General features: G+C 39.2%; 1 protein-coding gene and 1 long non-coding RNA gene across 2 annotated transcripts in view; one reads left to right on the top strand and one right to left on the bottom strand.

Annotated features, from left to right (window-relative positions):
• LOC121738577 (intraflagellar transport protein 172 homolog) overlaps window positions 1-19,174 on the top strand; it is a 58,296-nt gene that overhangs the window by 32,630 nt on the left and 6,492 nt on the right. The window contains exons 17-31 of the mRNA XM_042130736.1: window positions 1,105-1,277; window positions 1,767-1,883; window positions 2,153-2,323; window positions 2,542-2,610; window positions 2,820-3,062; window positions 3,308-3,449; window positions 3,769-3,976; window positions 4,419-4,635; window positions 4,800-4,923; window positions 5,501-5,616; window positions 5,940-6,103; window positions 6,461-6,540; window positions 6,793-6,992; window positions 7,348-7,590; window positions 8,308-8,404. Of these exons, the coding sequence (XP_041986670.1) occupies window positions 1,105-1,277; window positions 1,767-1,883; window positions 2,153-2,323; window positions 2,542-2,610; window positions 2,820-3,062; window positions 3,308-3,449; window positions 3,769-3,976; window positions 4,419-4,635; window positions 4,800-4,923; window positions 5,501-5,616; window positions 5,940-6,103; window positions 6,461-6,540; window positions 6,793-6,992; window positions 7,348-7,590; window positions 8,308-8,404 (2,364 nt within the window). The remainder of the gene's footprint in view (window positions 1-1,104; window positions 1,278-1,766; window positions 1,884-2,152; window positions 2,324-2,541; window positions 2,611-2,819; window positions 3,063-3,307; window positions 3,450-3,768; window positions 3,977-4,418; window positions 4,636-4,799; window positions 4,924-5,500; window positions 5,617-5,939; window positions 6,104-6,460; window positions 6,541-6,792; window positions 6,993-7,347; window positions 7,591-8,307; window positions 8,405-19,174) is intronic.
• LOC121738578 lies at window positions 15,272-18,967 on the bottom strand. Its single transcript, XR_006037306.1, has 3 exons — window positions 18,771-18,967; window positions 18,344-18,690; window positions 15,272-15,501 (listed from the first exon to the last, which is right to left on the bottom strand). It is a non-coding gene; the product is annotated as an uncharacterized LOC121738578 (long non-coding RNA).

Raw genomic sequence — 19,174 nt, 5'->3', positions numbered from 1 at the left:
ATGATTTCTTATAAAATATTATAATAATTAATACTAATTTTCATCTCTCCTATACCTGTTGATTTATTCGTACTTGACTAAACATTATGCGGTATTGTTACCTAACGTTTATATGTATATTGTGACAATTATAGTCAATATTCAAAGTACCTATGTGGATTTGTTATTAAAATATGATTCAATGTGAAAACTCAAATATAATAAAAGTTTAACTATATTAAAATATGATTACTTAAGTAAAAAAATGTAATACTAAAAACCAAACAAATATAATATTATGTATTTTATTTGTAAAATAAATTATGTATTTTATTTGTAAAATAAATGTAACTATAAACAATAAAATTACTTTTATTTACGACTTGAAGAAAAGGATCATAATATCCAAGTTCGGTTCATTGTACCTATGTATAAAAAAAATTATAGTTCTATTTTTAAACTTTTCTCAAAACGCTCAAAACGATCCATAATCCGTTCCACTTGGGTTTGTATCGCTGACGCTCACATGCTAATGGAACGGGAAAAACTACGGTCTTGAGCGTGAGCGTTTCTAACGTCATCTGGAACGCGGGGAATGTAATTAGAATAAAATGTATTCTAATTAGTTTTCAATTAGATTGCTAATTAGATTAACCAGTATTTCAATTACTTATGCCCAACTCTGTGCCTAATAGATATGCCTAAGACCTCTCAATCAAGTTTCGATAGATCATTGCTTGGGTTCATTATAGTTAATGAAATAGTCATGGGCTTAGGTCCAATTTCACCAACGTCTGTTAGTTTTAATGGCTTGTTAAATGACATTTCTTCTCTTTCATTAGTATGAAAAACGAAAGAGATAACGTGATACTAATTCGAGCATTAACTTTAACAGGCTTTGGAGAAATTGGTCCTTATTTTAATAGGTAGCTCGAATGTCACTTTGAGTACAGAGTACAGACACACGTGCTCAAGCGCATTGTAACAGCTAGCGATCAAAATGATATATTTGGAGACAACATAATGTTGCCTGCTTTTCTTTAGCTTTACTATTATAAAATATATTATTATATCCGCTTACAGATTGATAAAGTTTAGAACATATTTTGTGGTTATTTTCTATAGGTCGTTCAGGCGAGGCGGGCGCGGCGCTTCTATCAAACGGTGACGCGCGCGGCGCCGTCCGCGTGTGGCTACGGGGTGGTCGCGCGCGCCGCGCTGCCACCGCCCTGCTGCAGCGACCTGACTTGCTGCGCGACACGACGTTGCTGCACGATGTGAAGGATCGTTTGATACAGGTAATACTGTAGTATTAAATCTTTACATAGCTCGTGGATACATAATATAATCCCATGACTATCCCAGCAAACGTCTAAACGTATATATTATATTAATAAACGTAATAAACGTATATGGGCCGAAAAAGTCTGAACATCTGCTTTACCTAATATTATTATTTATTACGTTTAGTACACCAAGTTTTACTATCTATTTTAAATATTAAGTAATGTCTACTTCGTCCAATCTTACATTTATACAAGTAAAATACTTGTAATTTTTTTAGTTAACCATTTATATATTGTTGTTGATTTTACTGTAGGTTTTTGGTGAAAATTCATGTCCAGCATTAACAAAACACAACCTTTTTGCGCGATTACCTTTATGTTTACAAACAGAGTGGAAATAGTGCAAAGATATTGTGTTTTATTTATGTTTATTGTTGACTATTTACTTGAGTAAAAGATTACCTGTTTCAATTTCGGTAGTAAATGAGCTTATAATATTAGGAAGAATGGTGGGAGCTGGCGGGCGAGCTGGCGGAGCGGACGGGCGACAGCGCAGCTGCTGTGGACTATTACGCAAAGGGCAACAACTACTCGAAAGCGGTGCAGCTAGCGAGAGAGGTGAGAGAAGAAACGAGTTACTAAGCTATATCGATGCGATATGTAGGTTTGTAAAATAAAATATATTTTACTCAGCTTACGCTGTATCTTTTCTTTAATTTGTTTTGGCTAAAAGGAGACTTGTGTTTGTAAAGTCATATTGATTTCAAAACTTACACAAAAAAAACTTTTAAAAGCAAATACTGGTTGTTTATTGTGACGCTTCTAAGGTAGACAGAGATTTATATTCTTTTTTTTTCTACATTATTATTATACCCACATGTCATCAGGCGTGCCCACACGAGGTGACTCGTCTGGAGGGGGAGTGGGGGGCTTGGCTGGCGAGCTCGCGACAGCCGGGTGCCGCCGTGCCGCACCTCATAGAGGCGGGCCGCACCGCAGCCGCGCTCAGCGCCGCCCTCGCCGCGCACCACTATAGCCGCGCGTTGCAGATATTGCAGGTAAGGTGACTTGTATTTTCACCTATGTTATTCACAGCTTTAATGTGGCGTGTGCCACTTTGAGTTACCGCTGTTTTGCATCGAGGCAAGCGTGTTGATGTCATGTTGCTAAAAGATAATTTTACGACTGAAATACAGCCTTGATATAATTTATTAAGAGGAATAACAAAAGAATATCATCATTTGCCGCTATTTTCTAAAGCCCGTTGTGTTTTTAGGTCATTGATGATAAAGAATCTATAAAGGAAGAATGTAAGCAGCTGGGAGATCATTTCATATCAGTTAAAGTAAGTATTAATTTGCGAAGTGATGAGCTAGCTACTTCGAAAAAACTTCTAAGAACGCTACGTGTTAACAAATCAACTTAAAATAATGTAATTACAGCCTATAAAATAAAATATTGCTATTGATTGACAATAATGAGTACTTACTGCTTATTATGTTATTGTAATTTGTAAGTCAGTTTTAAACTGCTGCCATTAAAACCCTTTACAAGGATTGGGAGACAGCAGAGAAGGTGTTAACATCGTGCGGCATGACAGAGCGGTGCGTACGCGCGTACAACTCAGCGGGGCGTCTCGCAGACGGGCTGCGTTTAGCCGCGCGACTGTCGCCCGACACCACGCGCGACATCTACGCGCCGCTCGCCGCGCAGCTGCGCCAAGACGGACAGCTGCGTAAAGCTGAGCAGATATACGTGGGATTGGGAGATGTCGATGAGGCGATATCTATGTATAAGGTAAGATGTAAACTGTCAATACTGAAAATATATCATTATAATATTATCTTAAAAAGGCCAAATATTGCACCTTGTGGGTTTTGATCTAAAAATCAGACAAAGACGCAGCTAGGTTCATGGTTTTTTATTATTTTCTTTATTTAATTCATTCTTAATTCTAAAACGAATAAGTTAACATATTATGTATTTTAATAATTTTATTATAATATATGATTTTAATAAATAGTTTAACATATCTCTTGAAGGAAGCAAAACAGTACGATTCCATGCTACGACTCGTGGCTGCTCACCGTAGCGCACTGCTGGAGGCGACGCGCAAGCACGTGGCGCAGGCGCTGCAGGCCTCTGGCGACCTGCGCGCCGCAGAGAACTACTACATACAAGCCGGTAATTATGAGACCAAATAAAAAGGACAACCTATAGTTGTTATTGATAATACTGTTCTGATCAATATCAAACCTCCGCTTTCGCAGATGCAAAAAGGGAAAGACTAAAAAAATTACAATGCATTATTTTCGACAGGCTTTAGTCAATAATAAATAAGATAACTTTAAATTACACATCATTGAGGCTAGAGTTACGATACAAAACGGGCACTAGAAGGTTTACTTAATTGTAAACTGCGCTAAATATATAATAATAATAATTTAACACATACCCTCCAAAAACACAGAAGTAATAATCTTACGATAAGTGATTGACACAGGTGACTGGAAGAGTGCGATCGCAATGTACGGCGGGGCGGGTCAGTGGGAGGCGGCGGAGCGCGTGGCGCGCGCGCACGCACCCGCCACGGTCGCGCAGCAGACGGCGCTGCAGTGGGCCGCCACACTGCCGCCCGCGCCCGCCGCTCGTCTGCTCGCTGCGCGCGGGCTTGCCGCTGTTGGTGTGAGATGGGCCCTCCAGGCGCAGAGGTTTGATTCATTTTCATGTATTTTAAAATGCTGTCATAATGCTTATTTATTTATTTATTTGTTTTATTTATATCACACGGAAAATTTACAGCTACGTAATATCGGTGGCAGTTTTATGTATAATTATTATCAGAAAGTCAATTACAAGTTTTCTCCTCTAAGAAACAGATAAAATTAAATACATGATATTGTAAACGGTCTTAAAATTAGATACAGAAATGTTTTAAAATAAGATATTTACATAACAAAAACAAGTATAAGTTATGTTCTTCAAGTCTTCAATAGAACATATTACATGTCAAAAATACAAAAGTGTAGTCACTAATAATCACTTTTAACCATAAAACTTTGCAATATTTAAGATATTTGCGATATCTTTTTACATGAAATCAATTCAATTAAAGGCATGGTAAAAATACCGCATCTTCCTCATTGTACCTAGATGGGACATCGCTAACGAGCTGAGTGATCTTGGCGGCGGGGTTTCGCGTCGCGAGGTCGCGCGGCACGAGGCGGCGGCGCTGGCGGCGGACAGCCCCGAGGCGGCGGCGGCGGCGTTCGTGCGGGCCGGCGCGCCTGACGACGCCGTCCGCGTGTGGCTCGCACGCGGTGATCATCAACGTGCGCTCGCAACAGCTGAGAAGCACGCGCCGCATATGGTAATTTTAAAATAACAATGTTTAGGAGGCCTGGATTTATTATTTAGTTATTTGTTTTTTTTTTACTTTGTACACTATACGGGATTTGTAAAAAAAAAAACAAAAAAGATCATTTTTGTAATTAATAATTTAACTTTAATACATGTCATATTAATGTTTTTAAGGTGGAAGAAGTGCTGGTAGAAGGCGCGCGCGCGGCGGCGGAGCGCGGTGACCTGCAGGAGTTCGAGACGCTCATGATCCGCGCCAACCGCCCGCGAGAGGTCGTGCAGCATTACAAGGATTTAGGTTCGATCGCGTTTTTTATTTTCATTTTTTTTTAAGAAAATCATAAAAAAAATACAAAAAAAGTAGACTTCACGCATCGCTTGTTTAATTTGAGAAATTTATGGTATTGTGCAATTTGAGAAATTAATATACTTGAATTACGGGTCATCTTTATTAACATTTTATTTTACTTTCGTAAATTCTTTCAAATCAAATGTGTTGTCTAATTGGTAGATGCTAAATACTTGTACTGCACGCGCTCTAAACAAAATATTATGATTATTCTTTGTATTAAATACAGGGCACGACGTTTTCGTCATCTTTGCGGAACAATTTTTAGACTTTTAAGATTGACAAGTTATCGTTTTTAGAGTTCTGTACCCAAAGAGTAAGAACGGGACCCTATTACTGAGAATTCGATGTTTGTCCGTCTGTCTGTCCGTCTGTCTGTCTATCTCCAGGCCGTAACTCAATAACCGCTATAGTTAGACTTCGGAACCCTTCGTGCGCGAGTACGACTCGCACTTGGCTGATTATTTAAATTATCTTTTTTTTTATTTCTAGAACACTGTTACGTTTGTAAATAATTATTTCACAGAGTTATATGAGGAGGCGTCTCGCGTGGCCCGCGAGTACGTACCGGACGGCGGGGAGGGGGTGCCGCCCGCTGTTCCGCCGCTGCTGCAGCGCGCCGCTGACCTGGCTGACAGGTCTGTCTTGTTAATGTGTCAAAATAGTCAGTATTTGTTACTTGTTGTTAGCGACGCATGTGAATTTTTGACCTTAGTTGTGGTGTTCTAGAGACTGATGAGAGAGGTAGATTTTAAATAACGTAGATTCATTTTCCCAGACCTACCAGAAGTAGTTATAAAAATAATAGAAGTTTCAAGTATTACAAAAATAGTGGCGGTTTGATATTTCATAAATATATGGGAGTATAATAATATATTATAATAGAATACATTTTTATGAGAGAAAAAATAATTAGAACTCTTTTGAACTGCAATGTAAAACAAAAACTTATTTGAATCAGGGAGGAGTGGAGCGATGCGGTGCGTGCGTTATGCGGCGCGGCGCGTGCGGGCGCAGCGGGCGGCGCGGCGAAGTTGGCGGAGCGTGCGGCGCTGCGGGCGGCGCGACTGGCCCGCGACCGTCTGCGCGGGCAAGCGCGTGCTACTGCCGCCGCTATGCTTGCTGATTCGTGCGTTTTATTTCAATACTATTAGATTTTTTTTATTCAGGAGGGAAAATGCATTACGCAATACGCACCCTCCATATAAAGGGAAATTAGTTTGCGTTTGATCTTTTTTGTAATTTAAATTTTAAAGGAATTTGTTCAGAAGTTCAGATCGATCATCCTGCTGATAGTGTCGGCAACCGCCGTTTTTCAAACATAAAATTATGTTCCATAGCTAAAAAAGGAAATTTTAGCAATTTAAGCATGGTCTATAGCACTAGCCTATACTGCAGGTATATACTCTGACATTTGCGTTATAATGCCTATTGTAAACTAAGTATATCTTTTGCTGGGTATTTTTTATATTTCACGTGATTCCAGTTTTGCTGAGATCGGCCAAGCTGACGTAGGAGAGCAACTCAGAGCAGCCCTATTAGAAGATATGGACGAGGAAGGAGTCGGTAATTTCATTATTATTATTAAAAAAAAAAAACTGCACACAGCACACTTGATACAGGAGTATTTTATCGCATTTATTACAGAACATTACATAAGTTTTGTTTCCGTTCTTAAAATTTAGAAAACCGTATCTGAAGGTAAGATGGCAAAAAATCTGAAAGTGTTATCGCTGTAAGTTAAATTTCAGATTATAAGTAAGTAATTAAAAAATGCTAAAATTGTTGGATAAATCTTTTGACCTTACCCAGCATCAGGTACGTCAGCGGATTACGACGAAGAAGAGGAGGCGGCGAGCGAGGCGGGTGAGGCGACTGATGCGGGTGACGCGAGCGAGTTGACCGCGCTCGAGCAGCTCGCCCGCAGCGGACAGTGGCAGCGCTGCCTCGCGCACGCCGCCCACCGCGCGCCGCACTACGCGCTCAGATACGTCGCGCATCTGTTCAAGACACACTCTGTATTTACTCACTTCTATATTTTCTGGTGCCTTTGCGTGAAATATCTTTAGGCATAAAGTTCGCTTTGAATATTTGCATAAAATATTTAAACATGATTATAAATATTTATAACAATTACACTTTTTTGGAAAATATGAAACATTATATTTATTTATTTTTTGTCTGTACACTTGCGCAGCTACTTTCGTTTTTATAGTTGCGCATTTAAAGAAAGAAATAACAACAAACTTACCTACCTCATTATAAAGTTTGGTGGCATAAAAATTATAAGTCTGAAACAGTGTGACCTTAAATTGCTATAAGTAGTTTATTGCCTGTTTTTTTAAGAAAATAAAACAGTGGTTTTCCTTACAGCGTACTGAGGGTCTCGACATAGAGAGCACAGAAGTACCCGAAGCGTTGTCTGCAGCGCTTGAAGCGCTGCGTCAGTATATATTATTATCGCAAGCATCACTCGGCCAGGGCGACGCGACGCTCGCTCGTGCGGTGGCGGGCGAGTTGCTCGTGCGAGTGTCCGCCGCGCCTAAAGCGGTCGCCGCGCTGCAGGATGCCGCCGCGGTGCTGCTCGCGATAGGCGCTGATGATAGGATACTTCAGGTGGTTATAGGACAGATTATTATAAGTTTTTAGGTTACTATAGAATAAAGAACCAAAACTATAAAACTATACAGGATGTAACAAAACTAAGTGATAATACTTAAGGATATGTACGTGTTCCTTGTAGTGAGTTCACGGTGAAAGTAGCAGCGCTGAAAGGCATTTCTTTTTTCACTTTTGTATGGAGAAACTCGTTACGCTGGGGCGCGCTGGCCCATACAAAAGCCCATACCAAAATATAGGTCAGTTAACTAATGCTGGCACGATCAACACATTTACACATTGCGCTTGTGTAGTGTCTGTGAATAAGGGCGCGGCGTGACGTCGTACTGCAATTACTGCATACGCATAATGAAAAGTCTGCCCGTCTCTCTCGCGCGCGATCTATAATTTTTATTGGAACGGCGGAACATTTGATGCGTATGGCACGTCTACCTCAGTTTAAATAGAAGTTTTTGTTTACCCTGTTGCTACTGTAGCGCCACCCTAATTTAACGCATTTCAGCGGACACTTTTTACATAGAGAGATAGTTCTCCTCCATCTACACTCCATACCGGTAAAATACACATTTTTGACAAGTATTGTAGAATTTGTAGAGCATGTTTTTTGACGGAGTTAATTTTCCCTAGTTTTTATTATTCGTAGGTATTGCATTACTTTAATTTACGATCTTAATTGAGTAAAAAAAATATTTAAACGTGATTATAAATTTGCAGGCCATAACTTTATTGATGGCGTTGCACGTTCCTCAAGTGTCGGCGAAGGCGGCACGCGCGCTGCCGCGCTACACGGACATCATTGTCGCTGATATCGGTAAGTTTTCATGTTATACTGGGGACACAATACTAAGGGCCTGGAAAGTGGTGAAACAGGCCCTAACTAGGGGTTTGTACTCTGTAGGTGTAATCAGTAATCACACCTACAGAATAGAATGGTCCAGTGCCCACGGGCAATCACTCGGTATCTGTAGGAGCTGCTTACTCGACTACACCCTTTTTGTGTAATGATAGAATATGATTGTTGAATTAAAAGTCCTTGATATAAAATGATAATATATTGATTGAATGCTAATGCTAGTAAATGAGTGCGCGATTGATGACGGCTAGTAGCGAACTGCCCGAGAGTATGCACTTGCCGGGACTACGGGAAAATTATGTAGGATCAGCAATGTACGTGCTAGCTCGTACATGCTCCCGGGCCACAAGATGATGATGGTGATACAAGGTGATAGTAAATAGGTCCTTAAACTAACTTAATGCTAATACATTATTTGTCGTCGATTGACACAAAAGAGTGAAGTACGGGCGAAGTGCCCCGACTTTGCCTGCTAGGGCCACACACTTTGTTATCACTACGAGTAATAGTTTGCACTTTCTCAAGACACTGATCACTTTTTGATTGCTGAGGCATCACTATAATATTTCCGCGAGAAGTCATCTCTATTCCTTCAGCCTTCCTTTGCATTGGAGGTGGTGCTCTTACAACAAACGCTTTCCATTTCCATAGTAACAATGATCCAATAATCAATATTAACGCTGCAATGACATAAATAGCGGTATAATGATGAATGTCATGATACGAAAAGCTTTCCAGTGTTGGATTGTTCTGCTTTAAATCGTCTAGTTGCTTCTGTAAGGCATGTAACTGTTCTCTCTGTTCAGCTGACTCGTTATAATTAACTTCTGGTGATGATTCAGAGAACGACATGTTAAAAAGATGATTGATCGGAGCGATATCCCCGAAGGAAACCTGAGGGTTTACGTGTAACATACTTTGTGCGTCTTCTTTATGCGAGTGAACAGAAAAGTCCTTTGACTTAATCAAGCATCCTTGTTTGACGCTAAACAATCCTGACTGTGATAATTGTGCAGAGCTTATTTCATCGTCGCAAAGTATGTTTAAGGAGCAGTAGTCACAACAGAAATAGAAATATGTATTGATCCTGTGAGTGTCGATCCACATGTTATCACACCCATCGATGCTGTATAGACAACTTTTAGTCACTTTGTTTCTTCTGCATAAACTCTCGTTACCTTTAAGTTGATATTCCGCTTTACTGACGCGACATAACATATTTTCTGAATGTTGATTGAAACAAAGGAGCAACTCCGTTTCTGTCATGGTAATGAAAGTGTCCTTCTTCAAATTAATTGCTAAATATTTCCCAATGGGAGTGATGCTTTTCATCGCGTTATTTGCTTTACGGGGGATAGGATACAATTCGTACAACTCGTACGAGTCGCTGGCTATCAACGGGATAGTTATTTCAAATAACATATAATTAATGCTTATACGCGTTCTAACTTTAAGCAAGTGATATAATTGAGTTAAATCGGCATAAAAAGGAATAGCTAGATCTTTAGATAGTAAGGATGATATTTTCTGTAATTCTAATTTAAGCTGATCCGGTGTTAATATGTGAATATTAAATTTTCCATCGTACACATTAGTGATTGTATCCAGTAAATTGTTTTGTATGTAAGTTAAATGATGTATCAAGTTACTAGTCGTTATAGATGATAGGATAAAATCAGTTATATAGGACACATTTTGTATATTATCTTTTAAAACGCTTACAAAGCTATCGATGGCACCTATTTTCTTAAAAATAGACTTGTGTTGATTTTCCATTACAGACTCACTTCTTTTGATATAATTAAATTCTGCCTCCACTAAAGAGGTCTGATTCTTCCATAAAGAAGCTAAATGATTTTGATTCTGATGTATTATATTTATATCATGCTCGTATTTATCCGCAAAATTTTGATCTAAAATGCCAAATAAACTGTTCGCGATGTATCCTACGCCGTTAATAAGTCCCCGTCGTTGTCTGGTGCGCGCTACAAAATGTTGATTAATTAATAAGCTATTATAGTACTGCAGCTCATTAAAGGAGTGATTTAATTGTAACAAGATACTGGCGCAATATGATACAGAGCTTATCTCCGCGCACGCTTTCTCGAGATAAACAATATGCTTTTTGCACGCCGCGATGCCTTCCCAGAACGGCTTCATATCGTAGTAGACGACCAGGCGCCAATCGTCTCTAATTACATGCATGTTACTTATTTTATCAAAGTAGAGACCTTTAGTGTTTAAAGGAGTATCATTAAAAAATGAGCCTTGGGAAGAAGCAATAAGGGTCATAAAAAATAACAAAACAGCTGATATGATAGTAGGCAAATTATAGCGTTTTCTGGTGCTCCTTTTTGGTCTCTCCTCTATTTTTTGAGCTCGTTGCTCTGATGGATTGATAGAATTCGATTGATCACTTTGAGATTCTCTAACAGGTAGAATTGATAATTTTATTACAGGACGTTTCATGTAACCGTTCTTTGTTTTTAAGGTAACGACTCGAACGTACCCGTCGCTACCTGGGTGCAGTTCCACGACTCTACCTAACGCCCATTTGCCTGCTGGCAGGTTGTTGTCGTGGATGATAACCACATCATCAATTTTAATATTTTGCAAGGACTGCTGCCATTTACTGCGCGCTGATAAATTTACTAAATATTCGTGCTGCCACCTTTTCCACACGTCGTGAAAAATCTTTTGTGTAAAGTACCACCGAGTTCTTAAATCCTGTTCAGTTTCGTAAATTGTTAAGATCGGACTGGATGAAAGAAAATGAGACGGAGTTAAATAATTTAGGTCATCCGGGTCCTCGGTCATGGGACACAGAGGCCGGGAGTTGAGACATGCCTCCAGCTGGGTACAGAGAGTATAGTACTCCTCGTACGTCAACCTTTGGTCACCTATCACTCGTTTTAGGTGGTGCTTAAAGCTCTTGACCGCCGCTTCGCAGAGACCGCTGGCCTGTGGCCATGATGGGGCATTGAAATGCCAGCTTATACCCATTTCGGCAATTTCACTATAAAATGTATCATTAAATATTTTCTGCAACTCCGCGTATTCCTGCTGAAGTACCTTGCTGGCACCTAAGAAATTTGTACCGTTATCGCTAAAGATTTTGCTAGGTGTCCCTCTGCGAGCGGACATTCGGCGTAAAGCGGCTAAAAATGTCGAGGTGGTAAGGTCTGATACGACCTCGAGATGTACGGCCTTAGTTGCCATACATACAAAAACTGCAACGTAACCTTTACTGCTTTTAATTCCACGGCCTTTGCTACTCTTTATCATGATATGTCCGGTGTAATCCACCCCTACCGATTGAAAAGGTCTACAAGGGTTAACTCTAGCTGCGGGCAAGTCACCCATTAATTGCTGATGCTTGCTAGGGCTGTGTCTCCTACACGTGATACATAGCCTAAGGCGTTTTTTGGTAGCCCTATTGCCACCTATGACCCAATACTTCTTACGTATGAATGCGGACGTAAGACGAGGTCCACCGTGAAAGGTGAGCTCGTGGGCCTGGTCAATTATTAGATCTGCTAAGCGACTCTGATTGTGTATTATAATAGGATTTTTCATTTCGGGGTCTAAATTGGCATGTTTCAGCCGACCGCCTACTCTCAAAAGATTATTTTCATCTAAGAAAGGATTAAGACTTATAATTGTGCTACTAGATGAAATTTTCTTGTCATGCTTTAAATTATCAATTTCTTTGTTAAAACTTAAATATTGTATATTTCTTATGATAATGTTTTTTGCTTTGCTTAGCTCTGATAATGATAGGTGCTTTGCTTTTGTTTGTTGTTTTTTGCTTGATGTAAATCTTAACATATATGCTACTATTCTAACAACCTTAGCTAGAGAACTATGTTTTATAAGTAATTGTAATATGATGCAATTGTCACGATATTCCTGTGTGACCAAGTTTACTAATGCGGAAACTTTAAGCTCTTGATCGGTAAAATATGTTTGATCTGTATGATCATGTTTAAAATTAGGAAGCCAGTTTGGACCCCGCCACCAGACAGGGTGGTCAATTAACTGAGACACATTCAGGCCACGACTTGCTGAGTCGGCTGGATTTTCTTCGGACTTAACATATCGCCAACATTCCGGTGGCATGATTGATGTGATTTCGTGAACTCTATTAGCCACGAAAACATTCCAACGAGTAGGGTTTCCATTTAACCAGCCTAAAACTATCATAGAGTCGACCCAACCGTATGTTTTTATGTCGTAACTGCTAAGACAATTTTTAACCTTATTTATTAATTTTGATAGTAAAAGTGCCCCGCACAACTCTAATCGAGGTAATGATACTGTTTTGCTACTCGGCACGAGCCTCGTCTTGCCTACTAATAATGCTATACGGGACCCTTCGGCCCGGTTGATACGACAATATACTACACCTGCGTACGCCTTTGTTGACGCATCACAGAAACCGTGTAACTCGATGCATTCGTTTTCTGTTGTACCTATCCACCGCGGTATATTTATTTTATTTATGTTACATAAATCGACCTTGATTTTAACCCACTCCGCATAAATATCGGCAGGTAGCTCGTCATCCCATTTGAGGCCTGCTAGCCATGTTTTTTGGAAAATGATTTTTAGTTTTGTCGATACGGGTGAGAGCCATCCTAGAGGGTCAAATAATTTGGAAACTTCTGAAAGTAATAACCGTTTTGTTGTTTTTCTAGAAATGTTAGAGTCGATCTTTGATTGAAAAGAAAAATTATCATGATTTGGGTTCCAACCTAACCCTAAAATTTTGCTCTGCTCTTGCTTAAAAAAGAAACCAGGAGTGGTTTCTGTATCGACATCTACTAATAATTCGGGTACATTTGACTTCCATTTGCGAAGGTGGAATCCTCCCGATTGTAACAATTTGATAAGGTCCAGCTGCAGCTTCCTCGCTACTGATAAATTATGATGACCGTGCACTAAATCGTCCATATAAAAGGAATCCATAAGAACAGACAGAGTCGCGCTGTTTAAGTAGTTTGATTTTTCGTCTGACGCTAGCCTTTTTAACGTCATCATCGCGAGGAACGGTGCGGCCTTGGTACCGTACGTCACCGTTTGTAACTGATACTCTTTGATAGGTTCGTGTGGAGCGTCTCTCCACACGATTTTTTGATACTTTTGATCATCATCATGGACCCTTATCATTCTAAACATTTTCTCGATGTCAGCAGTAAATCCGAATTGAAATTGTCTCCATTTAATGATAAGAGACTGGAGATCCTGCTGTAGATTGGGCCCGGACAGCATTAAATCATTAATACTTAAGCCCGAAGTAGTTTTACACGATGCATTGAAAACTACCCTAAAGCGTGTGCTCGTAGAGTCATCACGCTGAATACCGTGATGAGTGTTAAAATATGATGAAATAGAATTATCTGTTGACGGTACCATATGACCTAATTCTCGATATTCCTCCATAAATTTTTTATATTCCTGATGCATGTTACAGTTTTTCTTAAATTTTTTCTCCAAAGATAGAAACTGAGCCACGGCTTTGGGTTTTGACAACCCTAGCTTGTTTTCAAAATCGTCCTCGAAGGGCAACCTAACGACATAACGACCGTCTTTTTGGCGCGTCGTAGTCTCATTATAATAATCTAAACATTTTTGATCGCTAACTGATAACTTTGAAGTTTCGGAAATATCTTCAATTTCCCAAAACTTTTCTATTTGACTTAAATCGGTTAAAACTACATTGCATTGAATAGTTTTTACGTTCCCTGTGAGAATCCAACCTAATGATGTGTTTTGGGCAATAGGCGTAAGATTATCTACCTTAAGCATACCGTCTAATAAAATAAGAGCGTATATGTCGGCTCCTAGCAACAGATCCACTGGGCGGCTTACGTTAAATTTAGGATCGGCTAACGAAATGTTCTGTAAAAATGGCCATGTTGGCTTATCGAATGAAAAACTAGGTAAATTTTTAACCAGACTCCGCATAATCAGCACGTCCGTTTCAAATTTAAAATCGTTATTTATTGCTGCACAATTAAGAGAAATAACACCCTTACAGCTGCTTTCCTTGGCTCCGACACCAGATACAACACCCTTGCATCTCTTTCGAGGCAAGTTCAGCAGTTGAGCTGCATGCTCAGTAATTAGAGATATTTGGGAACCTTGATCTATTAGAGCACGCAATTGAACGTATGTACCGTCTAATTTTTGCACGTTGATGATGGCTGTGGCCAAAAGGATTTCTGGAATCCCACGCTGTAAAGATACGTGAGAGTTGTGAGAGTTTACTTGCGCTGGCTCGTATTTCGAAACCGTCGGTTGCGCTTGCGCATAAGCTTCGTGCAAAAGAGTGTTATGCTTTTCATTGCATTGTCTGCAACGTTTAGTAGAAAAGCAAGCCTTATTGTTATGAGAATAAAGGCAGTTTTGACATATGTCATGCTGTTTGACGATTTTGCGCTTTAGGTAATGTGGCATATCGATAAAGCGCTGGCAACTAAAAAGAGCGTGATCGCTCGTGTTACATACTGGACATTTATACAATTTCACCGTTGAAGCACTTTTATCCTGGGAAAAAGATTGCGATACCTTGTTTTGCGTTGGGAAAGATTGTTTTATGTTGTAGTTTTTATGCATGTTATATTTAGAATTATGTACAAATGTATTCTTGTTAGTAGGTGTCACAAAACGATTAAACGATTTTGATGGACTATTATCATATTTACGTTTAGAGGACTCTAAAGTAGTAAACTTACTCTCTAAAAATTTTAAAAAATCTTCAAGATTTGGTAATTCACGCGGATTTTTTACCGACGTCAAATATTCGCTATGCAACTGGCCCGTGTTCGTCGAGGCCTCGCTTCGGACGGTGGGGCGCGTGTCTTTGTCAACGAGAGGCTCACACGTCACAATCGTTTGTTGTACCGCCGGGTGCGCGAGGCATGTAATGCAAAGAAATGGCGTCACTCGTGGACCAGGCGTGGCCGCGTCTATGCTCGACAATCTGATGGAGGGCCAGTTCATCACTTTCGCACCGAGTCAGATATTTTTCGTGTCTTTGGGTCTATGTAACTCTGTAATAAAAGATTTGTTTTACTTAATACTTATATTTTCTAGAATAAGTCTACAATATGTGTGTTGCTGTTACACTAGTTATAATGGATCTGATACTGGGAAATGGATGCTTACATTCTATAAAAAATTTACTTATTTTTTAAGAAGGTGTACAATCAAAATTTTACATATAATATACAAATATCCTATTATTTTTTATATTTATTATTTAATCACACAAACTATTACTAATTATAACATAATATTATGTGAAATATTAGTTCCTATTCTATACACAGATTTCTTCACATTTTATATCACACTAGTTACCTTCATTGATATTATTTATTCAATTTATACATATTATATTGAACAATTTCTTTTTACTACTTTACTTTTTTTTAATTTTGCTAACATCAATACTTTAAATGGTTAACAAACAAAAGAAACTTTTTACAGTAGGGTTTTTTAATGCAGGGTCTTTAGGAACTAGACATGACGAGTTTACTGTCATGATGGAACGTCTGTCAGTTGACATTATGGCTATAAATGAGACCTGGCTTAGAGAAGGTGAAGATGGAAAGGCACCTACCATTCATGGATACAAATTAAAACACCTTCCACGACCCATCAACATCCGCGGTGGTCGTGGTGGAGGGGTTGGCTTTTATATTAGGCAAGGTGTTAATGCACGACTGATCACCACTCCAGAGACACCATCTGTGGAGCAAATGTGGCTGAGTCTTAAAATTAATCAGTTTAAAATTGCAGTTGGGACAGCATACCGGCCACCCTGGATGGACGTTAATCTTTTTATTGATGCATTGACTTCATCTTGGTGTTCTTTAGCCACTTTTGACTTCATTATTTTAACAGGGGACTTTAATATCAACATGCTATTACCTGCTGATAATAGAACAAAATTACTGACTCAATTTCTGGATTCTCTGCACATCAACCAAGCTGTTACGGAGCCCACACACTTTACAGAGCATTCGGAAACACTGATTGACGTGGTTTGTACTAATGCGGCTGTGCGTTCTGTCTCAGTCAACCACATTCCTGACTTAGGCAATCACGCAGTAGTCACAGCAGAGTTCAACTTTAAGAAGTCCAAGCAAACACCTCTTGTGACCTCCTTCAGACCATTCAAGGACATTTTGTTAGATGCTTTTAGCTGTGACTTAGACAGTATAGATTGGTCATATATACAAAACATGAATGATGTCAATGCAATGGTCACTGAATTTAACAGACTAGTTATCTCTCTTTTTGACCTTCATGCCCCAGTCAAAAGGGTCACAATAAAAAAACAATCCCCCCCTTGGCTGACTGATACTGTGAGACAAATGATGGCGCTCAGAGACAAGAGTTTTTCCAAATGGAAAATTACTAAAAACATTGCTCATAGAAAAACTTATAAAGATCTAAAATCCCTAGTAAAATCGGCTATTCATTCTGAAAAATGTGCGTATTTTAGTAAAAATATTAATCAAAACATAAATAAACCAAAAATTCTATGGAAAAATATTAAAAATAATTTGAATCTGTCCAAACCCCATGAATCTTTTTTACCTGACTCCTGTAATGATCCCAATGCCCTGAATCAACATTTTCTTAATGTACCTGGTAATTCCTCTGATTGTTTATCCTTAACGACCCATTATCAGTCATGCACACTAGGTAACGCCAGATTTAATTTCTCCCCTGTTTCAGAAAGTACTGTTTTAAAAATAGTACAAGGTCTCAAATCAAATTCCATTGGTGTTGACAATATATCTTTACAGATGTTGACCCTGACCTTACCTAACACCCTAAGTGTCATTACTAACATAGTTAATAATTCAATACTAACCTCTACCTTCCCCGCTAGCTGGAAAACAGCTTTGATAAAACCTATACCTAAGAAACCCAACCCTACTTCCCCTAGTGAACTCCGGCCCATCAGTATCTTACCCTGCCTCTCAAAAATAGTGGAGAAAGCTGTATATAACCAGGTTGTTAATTATCTTGAGGCAAATGGAATTCTACCTAAATTTCAATCTGGTTTTAGACAGAAGCACAGTACAATCACAGCTCTTCTGGATGTGATAGACAATATTATTTCTGCTCAAGATCTAGGCATGGGTACCATCTTAGTTTTACTAGACTATTCCAGGGCGTTCGATACTGTTAATATACCACTTCTTCTCTCAAAACTGTCTTATTATGGTTTTGAACCATCTGCTGTCCAATGGTTCCGTAGTTACCTAACAGGTAGGTCACAAATGGTAGAAATCACAGCTAGTAATGGTACTAAGACTCACTCTGATTGTGCGGAAGTAAATCAAGGAGTACCCCAGGGGTCTATACTGGGCCCTTTGTTATTTGTTCTATTTAGTGCAGACTTGCCTCAAAAAGTGGTTCATTGTAAGCACCACATGTATGCGGACGATACACAAATTTACCTCAGTTTTGACCCACAGGATACAGAGGCAGCTGTTAAAAAGCTGAATGCCGATTTAGAGCGTATATCGGAATGGTCTAAATCTTGCGGATTGGTCCTTAATCCAACTAAGACCAAATTTATGATTTTAGGCTCTAAGAAACAGGTTGCTGATATTATAGATAAACAACCAGCTATATCGATATCTGGAGAAAAGATTGAACGCGTAAATGTTGCTCGTAATCTAGGGGTTGTAATGGATTCGCATCTGAAATTCGAACAACACATACTAGAGGTTGTCAGCACCTGTTTCTTCCGTCTCAAAAATCTCTACAATTTTAGGCCATATCTCAGTGAGGACATGCGAATCAGACTCTGTGAGACACTTGTGCTATCGAAGTTGAACTATGCGGACACTGTTATAGGTCAAAACTTACTTGCCAGAACTGAAAAGCTAGTGCAGAGAGTCCAGAATGCTTGTGTACGCTTTTGTTTTACAGTTCCTTCTCGCGCTCATGTGACACCTTTTATTAATGATGCGAACCTTCTCAAGATGAAGGAGCGCAGGAAACTACACTTTGCGTCACTGCTTTTCGACATCATAATCACTCGTACACCTTCTTATCTATATGAGAAACTCTCTTGGGCCAGTGACTTTAGTAAACGAACCAGAGCCTCCCAGTATCAAATCACAACACCACGGCACAGGACTTCAGCATTCCGTGGCTCGTTTAAGTACGCTGCCTCCCGCTGTTGGAATAATCTTCCGCCTCCTTTTAGGGCGCTGAAATCAAAAAACTCATTCAGTCGTCACTATAGAACTCACCTGCTTAAGACTCAAAAAGAAAATATAATATAACATACCTGAGGTTTATGCACCACGATCTGCAACTAAGGTTATCCAACGGCGCGGGCGGTACGAACTTTCCTTTTCGTTGTGCGTGTTTAGTGATTATGTTTGTCCAGTGTCCACCCATTACTGTTCCAATTTCTCATTCTTGTGTTGTAAATAGTTAATATTAGACCAAACTAGATTTAAAACAACAAATTATAAGCCACGTCACAATCGATAAAATTATCCATGTGTTTTTCCCACCATAGATTATATTATTATGTTATGCCTTTCTTGTCAAACTATTTTTTTTTTTTTTCTTTTGTATTTTAATTGGCAATAATCTTAGTTCTTATGCTTGTACACCTGTCACGTATCTTTATTTATAGTAAGTAATGTTATTTCTTTGTTCTTTCTTTTTTCTGTCTATTATTTT

The sequence above is a fragment of the Aricia agestis genome, chromosome Z (assembly GCF_905147365.1).
Source record: "Aricia agestis chromosome Z, ilAriAges1.1, whole genome shotgun sequence".
Lineage (NCBI taxonomy): Eukaryota > Metazoa > Arthropoda > Insecta > Lepidoptera > Lycaenidae > Aricia > Aricia agestis.
The sequence above is the reverse complement of the archived record's forward strand: the minus strand, read 5'-3'. Positions and strand labels throughout refer to the sequence as shown.